The sequence below is a fragment of the Schistocerca cancellata genome, chromosome 11 (assembly GCF_023864275.1).
Source record: "Schistocerca cancellata isolate TAMUIC-IGC-003103 chromosome 11, iqSchCanc2.1, whole genome shotgun sequence".
NCBI classification, from domain to species: domain Eukaryota; kingdom Metazoa; phylum Arthropoda; class Insecta; order Orthoptera; family Acrididae; genus Schistocerca; species Schistocerca cancellata.
Genome location: NC_064636.1, coordinates 115,665,066 through 115,686,163, shown reverse-complemented (window position 1 = coordinate 115,686,163; position 21,098 = coordinate 115,665,066). Strand labels below are relative to the sequence as shown.

Here is a 21,098-nt window from a genome sequence, read left to right as displayed (position 1 = left end):
ATTGGAGTGCAGCACTTGATTGGAGCAGAAGAGAGAGTGGACACCACAAATCAGAACACACAATGCATATAACAGAATATCAAGGAATGTGTAGAAAAAAATTCTGAGAAAATTGTTAGGATCCATACACTGCTGAAAATTCAATAAATTCTGCACAGGACAGAAACTGCTCCTCATTTCTCCTGTAAGGAATGATAATGGATTGCTTCCATCAACAAGGAATGAAAACACAAACATTGATTATGTCACTGATTGATGAAGAATTCTACAAATGGAGAACCCAGTTGGAAAAGGAATCTTTGAAATTCACATAGTTCGAAATTATAATCTTGAACAAATATACACTCCTGGAAATGGAAAAAAGAACACATCGACACCGGTGTGTCAGACCCACCATACTTGCTCCGGACACTGCGAGAGGGCTGTACAAGCAATGATCACACGCACGGCACAGCGGACACACCAGGAACCGCGGTGTTGGCCGTCGAATGGCGCTAGCTGCGCAGCATTTGTGCACTGCCGCCGTCAGTGTCAGCCAGTTTGCCATGGCATACGGAGCTCCATCGCAGTCTTTAACACTGGTAGCATGCCGCGACAGCGTGGACGTGAACCGTATGTGCAGTTGACGGACTTTGAGCGAGGGCGTATAGTGGGCATGCGGGAGGCCGGGTGGACGTACCGCCGAATTGCTCAACACGTGGGGCGTGAGGTCTCCACAGTACATCGATGTTGTCGCCAGTGGTCGGCGGAAGGTGCACGTGCCCGTCGACCTGGGACCGGACCGCAGCGACGCACGGATGCACGCCAAGACCGTAGGATCCTACGCAGTGCCGTAGGGGACCACACCGCCACTTCCCAGCAAATTAGGGACACTGTTGCTCCTGGGGTATTGGCGAGGACCATTCGCAACCGTCTCCATGAAGCTGGGCTACGGTCCCGCACACCGTTAGGCTGTGTTCCGCTCACACCCCAACATCGTGCAGCCCGCCTCCAGTTGTGTCGCGACAGGCGTGAATGGAGGGACGAATGGAGACGTGTCGTCATCAGCAATGAGAGTCGCTTCTGCCTTGGTGCCAATGATGGTCGTATGCATTTTTGGCGCCGTGCAGGTGAGCGCCACAATCAGGACTGCATACGACCGAGGCACACAGGGCCAACACCCGGCATCATGGTGTGGGGAGAGATCTCCTACACTGGCCGTACACCACTGGTGATCGTCGAGGGGACTTTGAACAGTGCACGGTACATCCAAACCGTTATCAAACCCATCGTTCTACCATTCCTAGACTGGCAAGGGAACTTGCTGTTCCAACAGGACAATGCACGTCCGCATGTATCCCGTGCAACCCAACGTGCTCTAGAAGGTGTAAGTCAACTACCCAGACCAGTAAGATATCCGGATCTGTCCCCCATTGAGCATGTTTGGGACTGGATGAAGCGTCGTCTCACGCGGTCTGCACGTCCAGCACGAACGCTGGTCCAACTGAGGCGCCAGGTGGAAATGGCATGGCAAGCCGTTCCACAGGACTACATCCAGCGTCTCTACGATCGTCTCCATGGGAGAATAGCAGCCTGCATTGCTGCGAAAGGTGGATATACACTGTACAAGTGCCGACATTGTGCATGCTCTGTTGCCTGTGTCTATGTGCCTGTGGTTCTGTCAGTGTGATCATGTGATGTATCTGACCCCAGGAATGTGTCAATAAAGTTTCCCCTTCCTGGGACAATGAATTCACGATGTTCTTATTTCAATTTCCAGGAGTGTATGTTGAAAAGTAAAGTGGATAACAGCCTAAATTCTATCCTAATGGACCAAATGCTAAGGGTATGACAAATCATACAATAAGATATAGAAAAAGGAACTCAAAATGAACTACTGCTCAGCAGTACCACATGATGCAAAAAAGACAGTATGCCAAGATTTACTGTGCCTATCACATGAACTGTATGGCCACTTAACAGAAATCATAATTCAGTGGGTGGAAAAATGTGTCTAGGATTCACAATGATAGAATGCGAGGAAGGATAATCATGAAGGAGAACGATGATGACAAATACAAGATTTACTGCCACAAACAGAAAATAATCAATGTAATGGACACCAGCCCAGAGGTGATGGACATGGGAATCAATGCAGAAATATGACGTGCAGGCAGGACAGAGCGTGAGACCGATTCAAACAATTAAAGATATGAGAAGTGATGGTCAAGAGCACAAAATGATCAGCCAAACAACAAGAAACTAGAAAACACCCACTAGATCCATAAGGGGTCCATGCTGGGATGAATCTTGTAGGGTGATGGAAAATAAAAAAACCAAAATATGTACATTTGATTTAGACAGAGAATGTAAACAAACAACAAGGAGAACTAAAAAAGAGAAATGAAATAATGAAGGCTAAAGTAGTGATCATACCAGTGACTGAAGTTAAACTGAAGAAGATTTTAGCATTGTTACACTTGGCTAGGCACCTTTGTGTAACAGCAAGAGTTTAGACAGTGACAAGTGAAGTTGTTTGGAAAGTACCAAAAAACATTAGTAGTATCTATAAATAATTAAGTACTAATTACAATGCCATTAGCAGACATACAGCATGAGATCATTAACTGCATACAAAACTGTACAAAAACTAAAAAATAAAAAGTCAGCAGGCCTAGATGAAGTACAAACCTGTGGACTAAAACAAAGTGCAGAGAGCATACTAGAATTCTTTACAAAGATATTAAATGACTGAGTTGCATCTGGAAACTTTTGCCAATAATTAAAATATGCAAGACTGGTGCCACTCCCAAGGAGAGGTACTGCAGATGAAATAAACTGTAGTGCCAAATACCATCCTGGACCACTGCAAGCACACACAAGTGCTGCAACATAAGGCATGAACTCGACTAATGTCTGAAGGAGTGCTGGAGGGAACCGACACCATGAATCCTGCAGGGCTGTCCACAAATCTGTAAGAGTACGAGAGGGGGTGGAGATCTCTTCTGAACAGCATGTTGCAAGGGATCCCACATATGATCAATAATGTTCATGTCTGGGGAGTTTGGTGGCCAGCAGAAATGTTTAAACTCAAGAGGACTGTTCCTGCAGCCACTCTGTAGCAATTCTGGACATGTGGGGTGTTGCAACGTCCTGCTGGAATTGTCCAAGTGCGTCAGAATGCACAATGGATGTGAATGGATGCAAGTGATCAGACAGGATCCTTACATACACTCCTGGAAATTGAAATAAGAACACCGTGAATTCATTGTCCCAGGAAGGGGAAATTTTATTGACACATTCCTGGGGTCAGATACATCACATGATCACACTGACAGAACCACAGGCACATAGACACAGGCAACAGAGCATGCACAATGTCGGCACTAGTACAGTGTATATCCACCTTTCGCAGCAATGCAGGCTGCTATTCTCCCATGGAGACGATCGTAGAGATGCTGGATGTAGTCCTGTGGAACGGCTTGCCATGCCATTTCCACCTGGCACCTCAGTTGGACCAGCGTTCGTGCTGGACGTGCAGACCGCGTGAGACGACGCTTCATCCAGTCCCAAACATGCTCAATGGGGGACAGATCCGGAGATCTTGCTGGCCAGGGTAGTTGACTTACACCTTCTAGAGCACGTTGGGTTGCACGGGATACATGCGGACGTGCATTGTCCTGTTGGAACAGCAAGTTCCCTTGCCGGTGTAGGAATGGTAGAACGATGGGTTCGATGACGGTTTGGATGTACCGTGCACTATTCACTGTCCCCTCGACGATCACCAGTGGTGTACGGCCAGTGTAGGAGATCGCTCCCCACACCATGATGCCGGGTGTTGGCCCTGTGTGCCTCGGTCGTATGCAGTCCTGATTGTGGCGCTCACCTGCACGGCGCCAAACACGCATACGACCATCATTGGCACCAAGGCAGAAGCGACTCTCATCGCTGATGACGACACGTCTCCATTCGTCCCTCCATTCACGCCTGTCGCGACACCACTGGAGGCGGGCTGCACGATGTTGGGGCGTGAGCGGAAGACGGCCTAACGGTGTGCGGGACCGTAGCCCAGCTTCATGGAGACGGTTGCGAATGGTCCTCGCCAATACCCCAGGAGCAACAGTGTCCCTAATTTGCTGGGAAGTGGCGGTGCGGTCCCCTATGGCACTGCGTAGGATCCTACGGTCTTGGCGTGCATCCGTGCGTCGCTGCGGTCCGGTCCCAGGTCGACGGGCACGTGCACCTTCCGCCGACCACTGGCGACACCATCAATGTACTGTGGAGACCTCACACCCCACGTGTTGAGCAATTCGGCGGTACGTCCACCCGGCCTCCCGCATGCCCACTATATGCCCTCGCTCAAAGTCCGTCAACTGCACATACGGTTCACGTCCACGCTGTCGCGGCATGCTACCAGTGTTAAAGACTGCGATGGAGCTCCGTATGCCATGGCAAACTGGCTGACACTGACGGCGCCGATGCACAAATGCTGCGCAGCTAGCGCCATTCGACGGCCAACACCGCGGTTCCTGGTGTGTCCGCTGTGCCGTGCGTGTGATCATTGCTTGTACAGCCCTCTCGCAGTGTCCGGAGCAAGTATGGTGGGTCTGACACACCGGTGTCAATGTGTTCTTTTTTCCATTTCCAGGAGTGTATGTGTCATCTGCCAGAGCCATATCTAGACATGTTAGAGGTCCCATGTCAATCCAACTGATCACTCCCCACACCATTACAGAGCCTCCACCAGCTTGAACAATGCCCTGCTGAGATGCAGGGTCTGTGGTTTCATTAGGTTGTCTCCATACCTGTACACATCTATCTTATCGATACAATTTGAAACAAGACTTTCCATTCATCAACAGTCCAATGTCAGTGTCGATGCACCCAGATGACGTGTAATGCTTTGTGTCGTGCAGTAATCAAGGGTTCACAAGTGGGCCTTCAGCTCCAAAAGCCCATATTGATGATGATTCGTTGAATGGTTCACACACTGACACTTATTGATAGCCCAGCATTGAAATCTGCAGCAATTTACAGAAGGGCCGCATTTTGGTCATGTTGAGCAATTCTCTTCAGTTGTTGTTGGTCCAATTGTTGCATGATCTTTTTCCAGCTGCAGTGATATCATAGATTTGATGTTTTACTGAATTCCTATGTGCATCACAGGCATCTTTGTAGAGCTGCCTATGGCTGTTGATAATATAATTCTACTAAACCAGGTGGAATCATCACAAATATATAGTTGTGAGGATAAAAGGGCACTTTATGAAATAAATTAGAGTTGGTAGGCATTAGTACTACCAAATGCTTTTATAATTGAGCAAGCATGACCAATTATAGTTAGGATTCATCAAAAAGGAAGTTCGAGTTTATTAGTCAAAATAGTAGAATGATTCTGGTTTCAGTTTGTCACATTTTTTATGTTTGAGGAACTTCTGTGCCATTGTTTAGGAAGTCTATATGCATCCATCATTATCAGTATTTCCTGCAGTGCCATGAATCATACCGTGGAGTCCCTTCTACTGAAGTGCCATCATTTGGACTTCCCAACAATAATCAATATGGCTTTGATTTACAGCCCAAGATATGAGACAGTCTGCATAGACAGACTGTACAAAGCGACCATACTGTACAGCCCAATAAAATACTGTTAATGAGTTACTCTGCAGATAAGAAATGTTCAGCATTTGACCTTGCACTTCGTAATCAGACCTGTATTCTACAAAGACTTGAACTAAGAATGAGCAAAATTAATTAGGAACAACTGTGCTAAGGGTAAGGCATTACCAGACAGCAGTAATGACATCTGTATAGCACTAAATTATTATTTTGTGCCATCATCATCACATCAAATAGTAAATAGTGTTGTTATTTAGAAAGAATTTCGAGTGTATTTTCACTGAATGCAATTTAATTACCACAAAATATGAGTGATTTGAGCTTGATAATGTCTATAAATAAGTGGTTACCTGGTATGTCAAGAAAAGTAGGCAAGCCCTCACAATATTACATGGTAATTACAATATATCAGGGTAATTATTTGATATTGAATGCCTAAATTTCATTCGATGATTGCTAAAAATGGACATTTAATTCCAACAAAGCAGTTTTTCATTATGACATCAAAATTTATTTTGATTAAGATGATTTAGTAACTTTGGGTACATCTGTCTGCCACCACTGCCAGCAAGTACCTCACCTACAGCTGGCAATGTTCCCAAGTTCTATGACTACACACCACAATGCTGCGTGGCAGCACCCAACGCTGCATGGTGAGACAGTGACCTCAGCAGATGTAGCAACCAGAATAATTTGCATAAGGCTATTTGATGGGTTAATTACATTGCATTGTGTATAGCAATGTGTAATACAATGCTTTGTGTTATTTGACAAGCTACATCTTTAGTAGAAATTTGATTATGAAAGCACGCACAAATCATAACATATACTGGCTACAAGTTAGTATAAATACAATAAGTGATGCCAAATTACTCAGCAAAAATGCCTTTCATAAACGAAATTATGATATTAGAGGGATTCAACAAGCAGTATTTGAGCAATATTCACAAATAAATAACGAATTCACAAATTTAGAAGAGCAAATGAATAACATTTTCAAAAATGTGATACGATGTGTCTGATTTCAAATCTCAAATAGAAGGCAGAATGGCTCAATTAGGGAAAGAGATTAAACATGGAATTTAAACATGTAGAAGAGTCAGATGTATGACCACAAAAGTAGAGGAAAAGACAGATAGGAAAGGAAGTTAGTACATACACATATACACAATGTAAAACAGGTACATACAATATTGCAATGAACAGAACATTAAAAACTTCACAGTGTAGTACTGTGCAAAGAAACATGGACAACAACACAAACACTACAAGAGGTGACGAAGCACTAACACAGACAAGTGAGAACAATAGTTACCCGCAAACAACAATACAGTAAACAACAATGGTGTGATGTGTAGTGAGTCACCATCATGAGTTGCGCAAGTTGATGGTGGATCAACCAGACTGGCAGACCATCCAAAGGCAGACAAGAAGGGTTTTACTGCAGATGAATTTAACATGTACATTAATTTTGAAATCGAATTTAAATCAAAACACTAGGAAAGAAAGACAACATGAGAGAGAGTGAGAGAGGAGATAGTAGCACAGGGATATACTGCAAATCAATGGGAGATAAAGGAGATATCGGGAGAGAGACATTTATAGATATTGAGAGTGAGTGGGGAGATGCTGTGTGTGATGGCTTAACTACAATGAGAGGCTGGGTAAAAGAATTTAGCACATTCTGTGTTAAAAGAGCACAAATATGCTCACATACAAAAATGTTTTGCGAGTAAGGTGTTGGCAGCTGGTTCCCCACTTCTCTCTCAGAGTCTTTTAAAGAGGAACACATTTGCCTTTTTTTGTGCTCCAACAGAACCTGTTTTCCAGTGGTTGATAATATGTCTGGAATCTGCTCTTTGACTGAAAAAGCAGACAAGAGAAACTTGTGCTAGGTAGCAAGCATATAGCAACTGGGGCTTAAATACATTGCAGAATGTAGAGATTAATACTGCTATTATTATTGAAAGTGGAGATACAAAATCTGAGCACAACATGACCCAAAATTTCTACAAGAAGTACTTCTGTTCTACATAAACACTCTCATGAAGACGTAATTCTTGTGAAAGAATTTATATTAGTGTTTCAGGTAGCAGAAAGTTCTGAAATGTTATCACACTTGTAGCTAAGAACCATCATATTTTCCCTTCATTTTCACTTGACTACAAAAAACAAAATTACAGGCATCATGACAAAGTATACAAGTACTCTGGCAAATGTAAATTTAGATGTAAAGATTCAATTGATTTCCAACACATATCATTATACCCATCAGTATGAAGTTACGAAATAATAGATATGAGCCTTTTATATGAAACACAGAAAGATTAGACACATATGAATGACGAGAAAAAGAAGAGTGTGAGTTTCTTATAAAGAAATCTTTCTCAAATCCATCTGGAATGGTACATATTACCATACATCTCTTCATGTAGGATTTAATTTGGACATGATATTTTGCACTAAAATTCAATTGTTTTCAAAAATGTTTAATTTCATATGACAAATTATAAATGGAAGATATTGATGTCTGTTGACACTGCATTCAGTTTCAAATTAACATTCCACTTTATTTACTTTCTGTAACTGAAAGTAGTGAATTAAGCCTTACTCTGAAATATCTGTACAAATTGTTAAAGTTTTTTTTTCATTGTGCTTATTCATTGATTGAGAGTTTCATAAATCTGTTACAATAAAAACTTTGGCCACTGAATTCTATAAAATGCTGCTCACAACTTGAAAGGAAGAATAACTGCAGCAATGAAAACTTTATAAGTTTGAATTTATTGGTGTTCCATACTAAAAATGTTCCTATTTCATACTAAGGATGCACCTTGTCACTTTGTTATTTTATCAGTTTTGTTTTACTGCTGATTTGCAGAATAGGTAAAAGTATAAAACTATGACATTCTTCCCTGGTGCAAAGAAATAACCAAATTCACATAGAAATGTATTTTGGATCACATTATCTTACATAATTACTGCCTATTGATGCAAAAACACAGGAAATTAATCAGCAATATGTTGCATGCAGTTTTCCAATGAGCTAATAAGAATCAGTACTTTTTAAAAATAATTCAATGAATAATGGAAACCTTACCATTGGCTGTGTGGTGCACGTCTTTTTGAGGCTGGCTCCTGAAATATTAGACAAATTGAAATAATTAAAGAAGTAAAAGAAATACAAACAAAGCACTACTATTCAGATACAACTGATATTCCATACTGGTAATACACAGGAAAAATAACTTACAATGTATACTGAAAAGGCTGCCGCACACACATAACATCCAGGTACACACCAGAAAAGCAGTTAAGTGAGAAACAGAAAACTGTTTGAATGGATCCAGAGAAAATGTAGTTGGATGTGAGATGTGCATTCACATATGCCTGGGGATAAATTTCATCTGATGGTTAGCAATACTTCAAATGAGTTCAAGCATCACGTATGGCAATTTAGCAAGGAGTACAAGAGTACCAGACAACCACATGGTTTCCAGAAAGAATCTTTCACTCTGCAGCAGTGTATCCACTGTTCTGAAACTCCTTGATGTATGTTTCAAAATTACAGTCCAAGTCCAGTACACAGTTTTAATCTCCCAGGAACTAACTTTCAACCTTATTGTTGCTTAGCTGCCTGGAAGTAAAAAAAAATATTTAAAATTTGATTTATATCCATTCACTTGCCAGAAGCACTATCGATAAAGACATACACATGATTCTGCAGCCACAACTGTATCCAAAATATTAGGATAATGTTCAATTACAGCCAAAAAAATATTGATATGATTCAACACATTCATATGTTCCATTTTGAAAGCTACTTTCTTACTTTGTGTATCTGGTGCAAATGCTACATAATTAATAAAAATTATATGCGTCAATGTGAAACCACTGAAGGATGGCATACAGTTAATCATAAACTGACATTTTTTGCAATTGAAGCAAATTTGACGTGTTCATTTTTAATACTAGTGTTTTGATTGCTACATCATTATAATCATTACTTCTGTGTTAGACCCACAGCCAAAATGTACTTTAAAGGTTATATTAAACTAAATACAACCATTATACACAACAAGCAATAATCCATGAATGAGGCATTTCAAAGGCACAGTATAGAATAGGAAGTCATAAAAGTTTGTGCAAATATACAATTCAAATGATGCAGATAATATGAGCATTGAACAAGAAATCCTAGAAGTTCAGAAAAACTGAAACTCTGTGCTTTCCAGTTGACCTCTGACCATCCATAGCTTAATAATTGGTTAGTGTGTGTGTAGATGTAGCTATGAGGTAATTCATGAACATCACCAGCCGCAGCAGCAGTAGTAGCAGCAGCAGCCACAGCCATTTGACTTGTCCTGCCGAACCAAAACTTTAACGAGACATTTTCATGAGTTACATTCTTCAAGTATACACATACACTCCCCCTTCCTTCTAATTTTCATTAGAGTAATAACTGTCTCTTCGCCACTAGTCTATTTTCAAATTCATTTCTACATTTTACTGACTCAAGTTGTTCTCAGTATTCATCACTTTTTCGCCTGTTGAGAAACCCTGTGTTTGAACAGTTTTCATATTAAAAGTAATGCTTCACTGACAAGTCTAAATTGACAATAAATTGTAGGTTACACTCTCTCATTTTTCATCATTTACAAGAGGTTTGGCACAAGAGTGCTGTAAAGACTGCACCTGGTGTGGGGGTGGCCTGTGTCAAGGATGGGGGAGGGATGGGTTTTGAGCATCAGATGGGAAGCCACTTTGAAATGATAAGAAATAATTAAAGGAAGCTCATAGTATATTCTGCAATTATGCAATTCAGAAAAGGTTTGCACTGTGGAGAAGGTGAAGTTTGCCTGCCAGACTAGGACCTGGGGGCCTAAATAAAAATAAATGGGGAATTCGGGAGATGGCAGTTCATGCCTACATTGCTGCTGGACAGTCCAAGGGGCAGGAAGTCAAGACTTATCACAGAATTACATCGAATAAACCAAAACTGGCTACGAACCCTGTAGAGTAGAATTCTAGGAAAGGTAATAGACCTTTTATTCTATTGTAGGAATATTCCTCCCACCCCCACCCGCGTACACACATACATGCCTTAATATTTCTGAAATATTACATTATAAGGAAGTAGGTTAGAAAATTTAAAAAGGGAAATAGATACGTTAAAGTTAGATATAGTGGGAATTAGTGAAATTCGGTGGCAGGAGGACCAAGACTTTTGATCACATGAATACAGGGTTATAAATACAAAGTCAAATAGGGGTAATGCAGGAGTAGGTTTAATATTGAATAAAATAGGAGTGCGGGTTAGCTACTACAAACAGCATAATGAACGCATTATTGTGGCCAAGATAGACACAAAGCCCATGCCTACTACAGTAGTACAAGTTTATATGCCAACTAGCTCTGCAGATGACGAAGAAATTGAAGACATGTATGACGAGATAAGAGAAATTATTCAAATACTGAAGGGAGATGAAAATTTAATAGTCACGGGTGACTTGAATTCAGTAGTAGGAAAAGGAAGAGAAGGAAATGTAGTAGGTGATTATGGATTGGGGGAAAGAAATGAAAGAGGAAGCTGTCTGGTAGAATTTTGCACAGATCATAACTTAATCATAGCTAACACCTGGTTCAAGAATCACAAACGAAGGTTGTATATATGGAAGAAGCTTGGAGATACTGACTGGTTTCAGATAGATTATATAATGGTAAGGCAGAGATTTAGGAACCAGGTTTTAAATTGTAAGACATTATGAACTGTAGATTAAAACTGAAGAAACTCCAAAAAGGTGGGAATTTCAGGAGATGGGACCTGAATAAACTGCAAGAACCAGAGGTTGTACAGAGTTTCAGGGAGAGGATAATGGAAAAATTGATAGGAATGGGGGAAAGAAATACAGTAGAAGAAGAATGGGTAGCTTTGAGGGATGAAGTAGTGAAGGCAGCAGAGGATCAAGTAGGTAAAGAGATGAGGGCTAGTAGAAATCCTTGGGTAACAGAAGAAATATTGAATTTTATTGATGAAAGGAGAAAATATAAAAATGAAATAAATGAATCAGGCAAAAATGAATACAAACGTCTCAAAAATGAGGTCGACAGGAAGTGCAAAATGGCTAAGCAGGGATGGCTAGAGGACAACTGTAAGGATGTAGAGGCTTATCTCACGAGGGTTAAGATAGATACTGCCTACAGGAAAATTAAAGAGACCTATGGAAAAAAGAGAACCACCTGCATGAATATCAAGAGTTCAGATGGAAACACAGTTCTAAGCAAAGAAGGGAAAGCAGAAAGGTGGAAGGAGTATATAGAGGGTCTATACAAGGATGATGTACCTGAGGACAGTATTATGGAAAGGGAAGTGGATGTAGATGAAGATGAAATGGGAAATATGATACTGCGTGAAGAGTTTGACAGAGCACTGAAAGACCTGAGTCAAAACAAGGCCCTGGGCATAGACAACATTCCATTAGAACTACTGACAGCCTTGGGAGAGCCAGTCCTGAGAAAACTTTACCATCTGGTGAGCAAGATGTATGAGACTGGCGAAATACCATCAGACTTCAAGAAGAATATAATTCCAATCCCAAAGAAAGCAGGTGATGACAGATGCAAAAATTACCGAACTATCAGTTTAATAAGTCACATCTGCAAAATACTAACGCGAATTCTTTACAGACAAATGGAAAAACTGGTAGAAGCCGACCTCGGGGAAGAACAGTTTGGATTCCGCAGAAATATAGGAACACGTGAGGCAATACTGACCTTACGACTCACCTTAGAAGAAAGATTAAGGAAAGGCAAACCTACGTTCCTAGCATTTGTAGACTTAGAGAAATCTTTTGACAATGTCGACTGGAATACTCTCTTTCAAATTCTAAAGGTGGCAGGGGTAAAAAACAGGGAGCGAAAGGCTATTTACAATTACTACAGTAATGAGATGCCAGTTATAAGAGTCGAGAGGCATGAAAGGGAAGCAGTGGTTGGGAAGGGAGTGAGACAGGGTTGTAGCCTCTCCCCGATGTTATTCAATCTGTATATTGAGCAAGCAGTAAAGGAAACAAAAGAAAAATTCGAACTAGGTATTAAAAACCATGGGGAAGAAATAAAACTTTGAGGTTCGCCGATGACATTGTAATTCTGTCAGAGACAGAAAAAGAACTTGGAAGAGTAGTTGAACGGAATGGACAGTGTCTTGAAAGAAGGATATAAGATGAACATCAACAAAAGCAAAACGAGGATAATGGAATGTAGTCGAATTAAGTCTGGTGATGCTGAGGGAATTAGATTAGGAAATGAGACAAATAATGTAGTAAAGGAGTTTTGCTATTTGGGGAGCAAAATAAATGATGATGGTCGAAGTAGAGAGGATATAAAATGTAGACTGGCAATGGCAAGGAAAGTGTTTCTGAAGAAGAGGAGTTTGTTAACATTGAGTACAGATTTAAGTTTCAGGAAGTCGTTTCTGAAAGTACACTCCTGGAAATTGAAATAAGAACACCGTGAATTCATTGTCCCAGGGAGGGGAAACTTTATTGACACATTCCTGGGGTCAGATACATCACATGATCACACTGACAGAACCACAGGCACATAGACACAGGCAACAGAGCATGCACAATGTTGGCACTAGTACAGTGTATATCCACCTTTCGCAGCAATGCAGGCTGCTATTCTCCCATGGAGACGATCGTAGAGATGCTGGATGTAGTCCTGTGGAACGGCTTGCCATGCCATTTCCACCTGGCACCTCAGTTGGACCAGCGTTCGTGCTGGACGTGCAGACCGCGTGAGACGACGCTTCATCCAGTCCCAAACATGCTCAATGGGGGACAGATCCGGAGATCTTGCTGGCCAGGGTAGTTGACTTACACCTTCTAGAGCACGTTGGGTGGCACGGGATACATGCGGACGTGCATTGTCCTGTTGGAACAGCAAGTTCCCTTACCGGTCTAGGAATGGTAGAACGATGGGTTCAATGATGGTTTGGATGTACCGTGCACTATTCAGTGTCCCCTCGACGATCACCAGTGGTGTATGGCCAGTGTAGGAGATCGCACCTCACACCATGATGCCGGGTGTTGGCCCTGTGTGCCTCGGTCGTATGCAGTCCTGATTGTGGCACTCACCCGCACGGCGCCAAACACGCATACGACCATCATTGGCACCAAGGCAGAAGCGACTCTCATCGCTGATGACGACACGTCTCCATTCGTCCCTCCATTCACGCCTGTCGCGACACCACTGGAGGCGGGCTGCACAATGTTGGGGCGTGAGTGGAAGACGGCCTAACGGTGTGCGGGACCGTAGCCCAGCTTCATGGAGACGGTTGCGAATGGTCCTCGCCGATACCCCAGGAGCAACAGTGTCCCTAATTTGCTGGGAAGTGGCGGTGCGGTCCCCTACGGCACTGCGTAGGATCCTACGGTCTTGGCGTGCATCCATGCGTCGCTGCGGTCCGGTCCCAGGTCGATGGGCACGTGCACCTTCCGCCGACCACTGGCGACAACATCGATGTACTGTGGAGACCTCACGCCCCACGTGTTGAGCAATTCGGCGGTACGTCCACCCGGCCTCCCGCATGCCCACTATACGCCCTCGCTCAAAGTCCGTCAACTGCACATACGGTTCACGTCCACGCTGTACGGCAAACTGGCTGACACTGACGGCGGCAGTGCACAAATGCTGCGCAGCTAGCGCCATTCGACGGCCAACATCGCGGTTCCTGGTGTGTCCGCTGTGCCGTACATGTGATCATTGCTTGTACAGCCCTCTCGCAGTGTTTGGAGCAAGTATGGTGGGTCTGACACACCGGTGTCAATGTGTTCTTTTTTCCATTTCCAGGAGTGTATTTGTATGGAGTGTAGCCATGTATGGAAGTGAAACATGGACGATAAACAGTTTTGACAAGAAGAGAATAGAAGCTTTCAAAATGTGGTGCTACAGAAGAATGCTGAAGATTACGTGGGTAGATCACACAACTAATGAGGGGGTATTGAATAGGATTGGGGAGAAGAGGAGTTTGTGGCACAACTTGACTAGAAGAAGGGATCGGTTTGTAGGACATGTTCTGAGGCATCAATGGATCACCAAATTAGTATTGCAGGGCAGTATGCAAGGTAAAAATCGTAGAGGGAGACCAAGAGATGAATACACTAAGCAGATCCAGAAGGATGTAGGCTGCAGTAGGTACTGGGAGATGAAGAAACTTGCACATGATAGAGTAGCATGGAGAGCTGCATCAAACCAGTCTTGGGACTGAAGACCAGAACAACAACAAAGGAAGTACATAAAATACTAATAAGTAAACCCGCTGTTCAGAATACGATAATTTTGAACTAACTCTTGGAAGAACAGAAATATTTTATTCTAACTTAGTGCTGGTCCAACAGACAGATCCAAAAGAAAGATTGGAAATACCTATTTTACTTTATTAGGTCTTGCCTCACATTGTGCATTTGTTTGTTGGCAAACCATTTCTGTGTACATAGGATGAGTCCTTACCATATGAGATCACTCCATGTGAGTGAAAGCATTCAATTTTTTAACCAATTTGGGGATGCAAAAACTTTTTCCCAGATATCTGAGAACAGTGTTGGTAATATCTAATCTCATTGTCTGACTGCTCTTGCAATAGCATTCTCTCATGACTATGATAAAGTGTAATGTACGTATGGGACTGCACACCTCTTCCACAATAAACTAACATAGGTTGAATCAATGGCTTTTTTCGCAAGAGCTGTTAGTACAGATTTAGCTGACATGGAATCCAGTGCTGTTTGGAAGTGTATGATTACCAATGTGTTCATTCATACTTACTGTTATGTAATTTTGTTTGTGATCTAAACATGGGATACTGTGTACATCCACAGCTAAAGTTTCTCTCTTTTTTTTTTTTTTTTTTTTTTGAGTCTTGGATCTTCCGATTGGTTTGATGTGGCTCACCATGAATTCCTCTCCTGTGCCAGCCTTCTTATCTCAGAGTAGCAATTGCAACTTACATCCTCAATTTTTTGTTGGATGTACTCCAATCTCTGTCTTCCTCTAAATTTTTTAGCCACTAAATCTTCCTCTAGTACCATGGAAAGTTATTCCCTGATGTCTTAACTAATATTCTATGGTTCTACTCCTTCTCCTCATTGGTGTTTTTCATACATTCTTTTCCTTGCCAACTCGAGGAGAACCTAGTCATTCCTTCCACATCAGTCCACAAATTTTCAATATTCTTCTGTAGCATTACAGCTCAAATATTTGAGTTATCTTCTGTTCTGATCTTCCCACAGTCAACATTTCACTACCATACAATGCTGTGCTCTAGACGTGCATTCTCAGAAATTTCTTTGTAAAATTATGGTCTATGTTTGATTTAGTAGACTTCTTTTTGCAAGGAATGCCCATTTTGCCACTGCTAGCCTTCATTTTATGTCCTCCTTGCCCTGCCCATCATTGTTATTTTGATACCCAGAGAGCAAACGAAATTGCTTAATTTCGTCTACTTTGTGATCCCCAATTCCAATGCTAAGTTTCTCGCTAATTTCTGCTACTTATCATTACTTTCGTGCTTCGTCTATTTACTCTCAATTCACATTCTGCACACATCATGCTGTTCATTGCATTCAACACCTCTTTTTCACTTTCACTGAGGATACCAATGTCATCAGAAAATCTTATCGCTGATATCATTACATCACAAATTTTAATCTCACTCTTGATCCTTCCATTTATTTCCCTGACTGCTTCTTCAATGCACAGATTGAACGGTAGGGGTAATAGACTACATCCCTGACTTACACTCTTTCTAATCTGAGCACTTCGTTCTTTAACTTCCAGGCTTTCTATCCTCTTGGTTCTTGTACATACTGTATACTATGTGACTTTCCCTATGGCTTATCCCTATCTTCTTCAGAATGTGGAACATGTTGCACCACTTTACATTTCCATTGTTGAACACTTTTTCTATGTCAACAAATCCTATGATGGTATCTTGCTTTTTCTTCTGGTCTTGTTTTCATTATCAACTGCACTGTTAGAACAGCTCCATTGGTGCTTTTGGCTTTCCTAAAGCCAAACTGATCTTCATGTAACAGATCCTCAATTTTATTTTCCATTCTTCTGTATATTATTCTTGTCAGAAACATGGATGCATTAAGTGTGAAGCTGATTGTGTGATATTTCTCACACTTGTCAGCTCTTGCTGTCTTCGTAATTTTATGGATGATGTTTTCCCAAAAATCTGATGGTCTCATACATTCTACACAATAACATGAAGTCATTCTGTTGACACTTCTCCCAACAACTTTGGAAATTCCAATGGAATGGTATTGATCCATTCTGCCTTACATGAGCCTAAGTCTCCCACAGCTCTTTTAAATTATGATTCTAATACTGGTTCCCCTATCTCTTCCCTGTCAACTCCTGTTTATTCTTCTATTGCATCATAAGACAAATCCTCCCCTCAAAGAAGCCTTCAATGTACTCTTGTCGCCTATCTGCTCTCCCCCCTGCATTTACATGTGGAATTACCATTCCACTCTTAACGTTGCTTTTAAGATCACTAAAGCCTACTATGGTTTTTCTATGTGCTAAGTGAGTCCTTGGGAGAACCTATTTTCCCCCCTGATGTCTTCACATTTTTCGCAGTTACATTCCTGATACCTACAGTTTTCTTTACACCTCTTGTGATTGCCTTTTTAGAGATGTCCATTATTATTCAGCTGAACTACCTACTGAGCAATTATCATCACAATGCCTATAGCCACACAAAACTCTGTGTGTATTCCTCAATACTTCCATATCCCACTTCTTTGCACATTGATTCTTCCTGACTAGTCTCTTAAACTTACACATAACCTTTGTAACTACTAAATTTTGATCTGAGTCCACACATGGGTATGCCTTACAATACAATATCTGAACTTGGGATCTCTGTCTGACCATGATGTAAACTTTTGGAAATCTTCCCATATTTCTTGGCCTTTTCCAAGTATACCTCCTCTTCTTGTGAACCCTGAACAATTTATTTGCTATTACGAGTTGAAATTTATAGCAGAATTAAATTAGTTTTTCTCCTATATTATTCCTACTACCAAGCCTGTAACCCTTTCTTCTACTTCTTTCCCTACACCTGCATTCCAGTCCTCCTTGATTATTAGATTTTCATCTCCCTTAACATACTGAATTACCTGTTCAATAGCCTCATATGCTTTGTCTATTTCTCCATCTTCTGCTTGTGACATCAGCATTTATACCCCTCTTTGACAAGGCCACTGGCAGGTCAAGGGTGAGTTCTTATACCAGAAGTCTCTGGCTCCATTGTTGATCATTTTCATTCAAAATTTAAGAAGTGACGAGGTTTGAACGTGGACTAAAGACATTAGTAGTCAAAGATCCTACTGCTAGACCATGGTTTATGTGGTGTCACCGCCAGACACCACACTTGCTAGGTGGTAGCCTTTAAATCAGCCGCGGTCCGCTAGTATACGATGGAGCCGCGTGTCGCCACTGTCAGTGATTGCAGACCGAGCGCCACCACACGGCAGGTCTAGAGAGTCTTCCTAGCACTCGCCCCAGTTGTACAGCCGACTTTACTAGAGATGGTTCACTGACAAATTATGCTCTCATTTGCCGAGACGATAGTTAGCATAGCCTTCAGCTACGTCATTTGCTACGACCTAGCAAGGCGCCATTATCAATTGCTATTTATCTTGTGATGCATGTACCGCCAGACCAATGTTCACCAATTATGAATTAAAGTTAAGTATTCCAGCAGCAACGTACCTTATTGGCTATATTAATTACATTGTCCTGTTCCAGATCTCACGCTAGCCTGCGCGGGCTTAAATGCGTGCCTTTCGGCTACCAGTCACAGCGGCTTGGCTGTCTTGCCAAGTCACAACAGTTTACCTGATCAAAATCTAAAGATTATTCAATATGGCTGCTCCTAATTTTACTGGCAGGAGAAATTTATTTTATACAATGGCCATTTTTAGATGTTATCTTTTGCTGATTAAAATGTTAGTTGAAGCAGCTTATTGTCATACTTTGGCTTATTTTGCAGTTTCTTGATGTCACATTTGAAATAATATGCTAATTATTTTATGTGTTACACATAATGCATTAGGCTTTTTTACATTATTGAAAATATCATTCATATTAGATCTATTAAGACTAGGTAACTGAACAGAAAGTACACATTTATTCATTCAAATGCTGTTAAAAGTTTCTCTAATACAAACACTGTTTTCCTTTACACATTATCATTGAAAGATTATGCAACAGAGCCATGAACATCTCACTATAGTGGTAGAATAGGCCACTCACTCTGCTTCAACCAGAAAGCTGTACTGCCATCAGTGCCATAAGAGAATATTTGAGTTTATCAATCTGTCACCTAAAAATTCTCCAATGTCACTAATTACTGGTAGAATCAAGAGTTAATTCATCACTAACTGGGACTGCACACAAACCTTTTGGATCTGTTACTATAAGTGCTGTCAGACTAACCTGAAAGTTCACTTTTACCCTTGGCTGTTTCATTGCCAAAATTTTCTTCAGCCATAAGAGTAAATCCATCTTCAAAGTACTTGTGATTTCTTACAAAAAAGAAAAGCAGGAGCTAGTAATTTTAATAATGTCATTTATTAAGAACAATCAGAGCCATTATTAGTTTTGAATTACTAGGTTCATAATTAGATAGTTGTTCAAATTTAGAATTTTATTTAGCTTGTGCTAAGCAAGAGACACTGGCTGGTTTTTGTTGGAGGGGAAGATCCTTGAGGTGGTGGTGCCGAACAGCAAAAAATGTCAAAAAAGGACTGCTATACTTTAACAAGACTTAACAATGAACTAAAACAATGTAAACAACTTTCTGAGACAACACTGAGTTAGTTTTGTGCCCCTTACATACTTAATCCTGTGCCATTGTTGGCTTTTCGTTAAGAAGTTCGTATTTTACAAAATTATAAGTAAGATTCAACATTTTTGGGAACTTGTGAGATACAGAGTGTCTACAGCCTGCAACTCGCCCCCACCCTCCCACCCCCCTCCACACACACACACACACACACAAATATTATGGCTATAACAACTTGCTGGTAGCATTTCTGTAATTATTGTGTACTGTATAATATACAATAATGACATACAACTACACACACATAAATACAAGGGTGATTCGAATGCAGACCATAAAAGTACTATAAAATTTTGAAAAGTTGTGTGATGGAGTTGGTAGTGAGCAGTAGTACTCATTGAGGTTCTGATGGTGACTGACAGGTAGCAGCGTTTAGTGGAGGTGTCAAAACCAACCAAAATTCAAAGCAATTTTGACTATTTTTTTACCATGACTGTCTCAAGAATTATGTAAAGCTTTTTTTTTAAAAAAAAATTACTGCTACCAGTCACAAACTTTGTCAACTATTGTATTACTTATTTATTTAGCAACATGTTTCGAGAGAGTACCTCATCTTCAGGCTAAATGGCATTACAAAAACAACTTTAGAATAACGTCAGACTGATGTTACATAGTCTTTTCATAAATGCTGAGGTCATCTTTGTTCTACTGGCATGGCAGTCTTGTTGTGATGTGCTGAGGTGTTTCCATTTCCATGGCTCTCTTGGTCACTTTTCACAAATTGTCACTAAAATTGCAGTAACTTGGAAACATGATCACAAACAGTTCTGTAATCACTACAAAACTGTTTGTGATTGTGTTTCCAAGTTACTGCTATGTTAGTGACAATTTGTGAACAGTGACCAAGAAAGCCACAGAAATGGAAACACCTCAATGCATCACAATGAGCCTGCCATGCCAGAAGAACAAAGATGACCACAGCATTTACAAAAAGACTATGTAACATCAGTATGACCTTATTGCAAAGTTGTTTCTGTAATGCCATTTAGCCTGAAAATGAAGTATTCCCTCTAAACATGACACTAAATAAATAAGTAATACAATAGTTGACAAAGTTCGTGACTGGTAGCAGTAATTTAAAAAAACCCTTACCACCAAAATTCATCATAGAATGACAGCACAGATCAGTGATTGAGTTTATCACTGCAGCAAGTGTCGAGTGGTGTAGGAAGTTTACAAGTGATGTAACTTCTGTGGAGGATGTCTCAAGATGAGGCCAGGCTCACTCCATTGTGGCGGACGAGACCATTGTGTTAGTGGAAGAGATTGTAAAAGAGAACAGACGCGTAATTCTGAATGAAATGGCCACAAGTTTGAAGATCAGTATTGGTTCAGCGCAAAATATTGTTCACAATGTACTGCACATCGGTAATATGTCTGCAAGATAGGTGCACTGTCAGTTTGTAACACTACAGCTCTAATGCTCTACTGATTTATTTTCCTTTTGTTTCATTTAATATTATATCGTTAAGCTTCTGTAAATATTGTTTGATTGAATCGATAACACAAAATTGTATACTCCTTTCTTTGTACAAACTTTGAGTCATGGTCTGACTCTATGCAAAGTAGTGTATCTGTA

The 21,098-nt window shown here is 41.0% G+C and overlaps 1 protein-coding gene across 2 annotated transcripts in view; it reads right to left on the bottom strand.

The window, feature by feature from the left end:
• Positions 1 to 21,098, bottom strand: part of LOC126108691 (zinc finger protein ZFP2-like) — a 174,262-nt gene that overhangs the window by 29,415 nt on the left and 123,749 nt on the right. For both annotated transcript variants that reach the window (XM_049914009.1, XM_049914008.1), the window contains one exon: positions 8,699 to 8,736. In XM_049914009.1, the coding sequence (XP_049769966.1) occupies positions 8,699 to 8,736 (38 nt within the window). The remainder of the gene's footprint in view (positions 1 to 8,698; positions 8,737 to 21,098) is intronic.